This window comes from Scyliorhinus canicula, chromosome 1 (genome assembly GCF_902713615.1).
Source record: "Scyliorhinus canicula chromosome 1, sScyCan1.1, whole genome shotgun sequence".
Taxonomy (NCBI): Eukaryota; Metazoa; Chordata; class Chondrichthyes; order Carcharhiniformes; family Scyliorhinidae; genus Scyliorhinus; species Scyliorhinus canicula.
Window position 1 is genome coordinate 64,882,345 of NC_052146.1, and position 5,893 is coordinate 64,888,237.

Sequence of the window (5,893 nt, forward strand, 5' to 3'; positions counted from 1 at the left end):
TTGTAATTCAGAGTTAATCACTGTTTTGGGAGAAAGAGGAGGGGGGGTGGCTGGGTTCATTTTGTTTTTCTTGTATTCTTTTTAAAGGTGCTTTATTTTGCATAAAATGTGAATACCTTAAAACATTTTCAAAATTGTTCCCCTCCAAGCCACTCGCTATCTCAAATTGGAACTATATTCACTGTTCATTCACTATCCCTAGGATCCAAACATTGGAATTGCCTTCCGCACAGCATTGATGGATTGCAGCTGTTCAAGAAGGTAGCTCACCACCACCATCTCAAGGACAGACAATAAATGCTGGACTAGCCAGTGACCTAACATCCCATAAATCCATTTTTAAAAATCTCCAACAATGCACAATTGACAAGTGGAGAATGTACATCTGTGCAGAAGACAAGAGAGAAAGCTATACGGGAACAATATGGTAAATCCAGGTTTAGTGGAACTTTTTTTTTTTACTTGCTTCATTATGGTCCCACTTGCAATTGGCATTTTCGCCAGCTGTGACCACTCCCCACCGTTTGGTATGAATGAAAGCCAAGACGGAGAAGCTGGCTTTACTCGGCAACTCTTACAAAACGTGTACAGCAGTGACACCACTCAGACGTTCCTTGGGCGAATAATTTCCTGCACTTTTAGCTATTGAATTAAAGTTCACCCCATCAGATTTAACCACTTCCTCTTCACAAAATGCAGCAGACACACAATTTTCCAGAGTATATTTATTATGGTGCTACATCATAGGTAAACACTTGTTTCATAATTCTCATCTTTATTTTTCAAAATAATGCAAACATTTACATAACTCTTCGGCTTGAAGGAATGGTCCTTAACTCAGGGCCAGTCTTCTCTGCTCCAAAATTTCAGTGTTCCCCGACATCTTCATAGCCGGTGGGCAGAGCGTTAGCATGGGGATTGTGGAAGAGTGAGTGAGTTCCATCACCCCAAGGGAATGGCTGTGGATGGAATAGTAAAAATATACATTAGTAAGACTGTTCCAGATTCAAACCAACTTCACATTTTAAATGTCTGCGATCCCATTATAATCAGTTTGACTACTTAGTATCATAGGTCTGATAAGACAACCCAACCTGCTCTTTAGTATTTGTATTTTCCATGCACGAGGTTGCATTTCACAGATACAGGATTGTTTTATGATCTCATGTATGAAGGAATTGGATTTAATCAATCAAAGGCTGGCAATGTTGATACTTTACTACTGAACTTAGTGTACATGCATAATCCATTACTTCATAAACAGCACAAAATTCTCTCACTATTAACAGTCCTTGAAATTTAATACAAACTTACTTTGTTCCTGATGCGGAGATGCTCATACGCAACAAACTCTGTTCTCTCATGGGTGTGTTGCTGCGCCTTCAGGTAGCAGTTCAACATACAGACACTTACGCCAGGAATAGCAACAACAAAGCTCAGGATCTTCCACATGCGTGCTGCAAGAAGCAAAGTAAACACATGTTATAATTGTGGACACAATACATTTAATCTTTTACACATTCAGGATGTGTCATTACAAATCAGTTTATTTTGTAATGTTAATCCAAAAGCAGAATCAAACTGACATGACAGAGATATGACAATCTCACACTGTTTCTGTTTGACAATGCATGCAATAAAATGTCTGATTCCAGGGATGACGGGACTGTCATATGAAGAGAGATTGTTCTCGCTGGAGTTCAGACGAATGAGGGGGGGATCTCAGAGAATTATAAAATTCTCACAGGACTAGACAGAGTTGATACAGGGAAGATGTTACCAATGATGGGTGTGCCCAGAACCAGGGGTCAGTCTGAGGATTCATGGTAAACCATTTCAGAGATGAGACATTTCTTCACCCAAAGCGTGGTGAGTCTGTGGAATCCATTACCACAGGGTAATTACCAATGCTAAAACATTGAATATATTTGAGAGGCAGCTAGATAGAACACTTGCAGAGAATGGGATCAAAGGCTATGGGGAGAAAGCAGGATTAGGTTATTGAGTTGGATTATCAGCCACGGTAGTGATGAATGGCAGAGCAGGCTTGAAGGGCCAAAAGGCCTCCTCCTATCTTCTATGTATCTATGTATACATGTATGCCAAATAATGCCAGTGCAACTTGTAGGTATTTTTATATATCTCTCTAGATTTTAATGTTTAGAGTGGGGATACCTGACCCCTAACATTTAAGATTTTACCCCTGAAAGAGCAACATTGCAGAGCTTAAGGGCAGAACCACCTAATTCCACTGCTGCCTCACAGCACTGAGGACACGTGTTCAATCCCTGCCTGGGTCACTGTCCGTGTGGAGTTTGCACATTCTCCCAGTGTTTGCGTGGGTCTCACCCCCCAACCAAAGATGTGCAGGGTAGGTAGACTGGCCACACCAAATTGCCCCTTAATTGGGTACTCTATATATTTTTTAAATTTGGGCTACTAAAGTGGTACAAACAAACCAGTGAGAACTTCTGGACTCAGTAATACAAGGGAGGGTCGGGGCAGCACGGTGGCCTAGTGGTTAGCACAACCGCCTCACGGCGCTGAGGTCCCAGGTTCGAATCCCGGCCCTGGGTCACTGTCTGTGTGGAGTTTGCACATTCTCCCCGTGTCTGCGTGGGTTTCGCCCCCACAACCCAAAAATGTGCAGAGTAGGTGGATTGGCCATACTAAATTGCCCCTTAATTGGAAAAAATAATTGGGTAATCTAAATTTTAAAAAAAATACAAGGGAGGGTCATGGAAATTTCAAAAAACTGCACATGAAAGAATGGGAATTACAGCACAGAAGGCACAGTTATGATTTACAAGTAAGGATAATCTTTAGGAGGCCCAATCAAGGCAGTGAGTCCTCCTGCATCAAGTCTCCGAATGGAGTTCGTTCTTCCCCATTCTAATCACCCCCATCTCGAACCCAAAAAAGGACTCTCGGATTGCTCAAAATATTAGGGTTGTAACATTCGCAGCAAAGGAAGGTGAAGACTAATTAGACTCTCATACCAGTCACTGGTAACAAATGTGAACTCTTATAATTCAGTGCAGGACTCCAATAAATGAATTTAAAAGGTGTTTCAATTATTCTGACCATAATCTTGAGCGCGCACGAACACAACCTCGCCTCAACCCCGTTCCTTCCTTACAGGACACTGCACTCTACGTGCAGATAATTTGATAAAATAACCTGAAACATCGCAGAAGTACTTCACTTTGAGGATATTGGAATTTAATTAGTGTGCTGGGGTACAAGTCTGCCTTTATAATTGCGGGAGGATTACAACAGTCATACTAATGGGAAGTGGCGCAGGGATGGGCCCGGGGACATCGCGAATCCATCCCAACCAGGGCCGCAGTTAAAGAGTGAGCGGAGCCGGAGGCTTCCCCTCGCCGACTGGGCTGGAGACCCGAGATGGGCAGCAGCAACACAAGCCAGGGAATCGGTAACCGCGGCCGGTACGGATGGGCAGCAGAGCCCGGGGCCGGAAGACCCAGGATGGAGCCAAGGTCACAGCCGCTTGCCGTTCCCCTCCAACAACGCCGGCTCAGTCTGGGCCGCACAACCAGGCGTCCGAACCGCTCGCCTCCAAAACGCCGAGCCCGTACTTACCCGCCTGATGTTCCTCGCCGCCGGCCGCGGCCGACAGCTGCTGAGCGGAGCTGAAACCCCGGCGGAGAAGCCGACCCCAAACCGCCGCCATCTTGTCAGAATGCAGTGCGCAGGCGCGGCGATCGCCCGGCTACCGTCAGCCGCGATGGTGGGGGCAAAGGTCAGACTGTAAAACAAAATTAGTTTAATTATCAGCCGGATGAAGGGTTCTATATCCAGTTTCAGTGTCCTTGCTATGGTCCATTTAGATTTATACCAGTTTCTGTTCTTTGAATCTGTGCTTAGGTGGGCGGGGCCAGGATGGAGGAGGAGCCGAAGTAAAAGGGGCGGGGCCAGGCCAAAGGCGGGAAAGGGCTGACGGGGCGGGGCCAGAGCGAAGGGGCGGGGCATCCAAGGCCTCAGCATGAGGAACTTCATGACAATTGTCTGTCCAATATTCTGCCCTTGGAGTCTGCCCTCTTTCCCTGACTCTCCTAACTGCCCATTATCCTGTCGTCCAGGCCATTGGCCTCCCTATTTCTGCCACACCCAGTCTGATTCCACTGATATACCATCAATTCACTGTGAGACCGTGAGAACGAGTGAACATAAGGCTTTATTATCCAGGAACTCGCCTGTCAGTGTCTGCTGTACAAATGAGTGCCACACACAGGTGGCTGGTCTATATATCGCCCTGGGGAGGGCGGAGCCTACTGGGGTTCCAGTGCAGTACCTGGAAGTAGACTGTATTATAATTTCCTGGTCATAGGTCACATCACTATACAGACAGTTCATGCTTAGGTGAATCCATTCACCACATCCACCATCACACACATCTTCCTTTTCAGCATTTCCAAGGAACCATTCTCTCTGCGAGACTCTGATCCACCCCTCCGTCATCCCCAACATTTTAAAAAGAAATTTAAGTATCCAATTCTTTTTTCTTCCAATTACAGGGCAATTTAGCATAGCCAATCAATCCACCCTGCACATCTTTAGGTTGTGGGGGTGAGACCCATGCTGACACAGGAAGAATGCAAACTCCACACGGACAGTGACACAGGACTGGGATCAAACCCGGGTACTCGGCACCGTGAGGCTGCAGTGCTTTTTAAAAAATAAATTTAGCATACCCAATTAGTTTCTTCCAATAAGGGGCAGTTTAGCGGGGACAATCCACCTACCCTGCACATCTTTGGGTTGTGGGGGTGAAACCCTCGCAAACACGGGGAGAATGTGCAAACTCCACATGGACAGTGACCCAGAGCCGGGATCGAACCTGGGACCTCGGCGCCGTGAGGCAGTAGTGATAACCATTGCGCCACCGTGCTGCCCCTACATCTACCCTTTTACCTTCTCCCTTCCCACCACTAAGTCTCAAATGCTCCTTTCAGCTGAATTGACAACTTGTACTTTTCCCAATTTAGTGTCAGTAAAGCAAGAAGGAACAAACAGCTGAATCAGGGCGCCACTATTGAGGATGGTGTCCCAGGGAGAAGGACACAGGAGGGGCCATGAGATAGTCCCAGGCAGGAGGGAGCTGCGAGGAACATACTTGAAGTGAAGTTGGCTTGAGAGAAGCCCTGAGGATGGAAGTGAATGGTCTTATTAGTGACAGGCAGCATAGTTTTGTATGAGGGAGGCCATGTCTCACTAATTTGATTGCATTTTTTGAGGAGGTGACAAAAATGATTGACGAGGGAAGGGCTGTGGATGTTGTCTACATGGACTTTAGTAAAACATTTGACAAGGACCTTCATGGCAGGCTGGTGAAAAAGATTAGATCACATGGGGTCAGGGGTGAACTAGCTGGATGGATCCAGAACTGGTTTGGCCATAAAAAACAGGGTAGCAGTAGAAACGTTTTTTTTCCGAGTGGAGGTCAATAACTAGTGGTGTTCCGCAGGGATCAGTACTGGGACCTCTTCTCTTTGTAATATATATAAATGACTTGGAAGAAAACGTAGCGGATCTGATTAGCAGGCTTGCGGATGATACTAAGATTGCAGGAGTTGCAGATTGTGATGAAGATTGTCAGAGAATACAACAGGATATAGATAGGCTGCAAAATTAGGCAGAGAAATGGCAGATGGAATTTAACCTGGACAACTGCGAGGTGATGCATTTTGGTAGATCCAATTCAGATGGGAACTATAAAAACAATGACAGAACCGTCAGGAGCATAGACACACAGATTTGGGCGTGCAGGTCCACAGATCCTTAAAAGTGGCAGCACAGATGGAAATGGTGGTAAAGAAAGCATATGGCATGCTTGCCTTCATCGGACGGGGTATTGAGTATAAAAGCTCGA

General features: G+C 45.9%; 1 protein-coding gene across 1 annotated transcript; it reads right to left on the minus strand.

The window, feature by feature from the left end:
* Positions 1-710: 710 nt before the first annotated feature.
* LOC119963200 (cytochrome c oxidase subunit 6A, mitochondrial-like) lies at positions 711-3,787 on the minus strand. Its single transcript, XM_038791950.1, has 3 exons — positions 3,604-3,787; positions 1,315-1,457; positions 711-959 (listed from the first exon to the last, which is right to left on the minus strand). The coding sequence occupies exons 1-3, from the start codon at positions 3,692-3,694 to the stop codon at positions 867-869; spliced, it is 327 nt and encodes a 108-aa protein (XP_038647878.1). The 5' UTR covers positions 3,695-3,787; the 3' UTR covers positions 711-866.
* Positions 3,788-5,893: the final 2,106 nt, after the last annotated feature.

Excerpts from the sequence above, each read along its gene's own strand:
- LOC119963200 (XM_038791950.1), bottom strand. The coding sequence starts at position 3,694 with ATGGCGGCGGTTTGGGGTCGGCTTCTCCGCCGGGGTTTCAGCTCCGCT. Across the intron at positions 1,458-3,603 it reads CGGCGAGGAACATCAGGCGG|CACGCATGTGGAAGATCCTG; the intron begins GTAAGTACGGGC and ends TGCTTCTTGCAG. Across the intron at positions 960-1,314 it reads ATCTCCGCATCAGGAACAAA|CCATTCCCTTGGGGTGATGG; the intron begins GTAAGTTTGTAT and ends TTCCATCCACAG.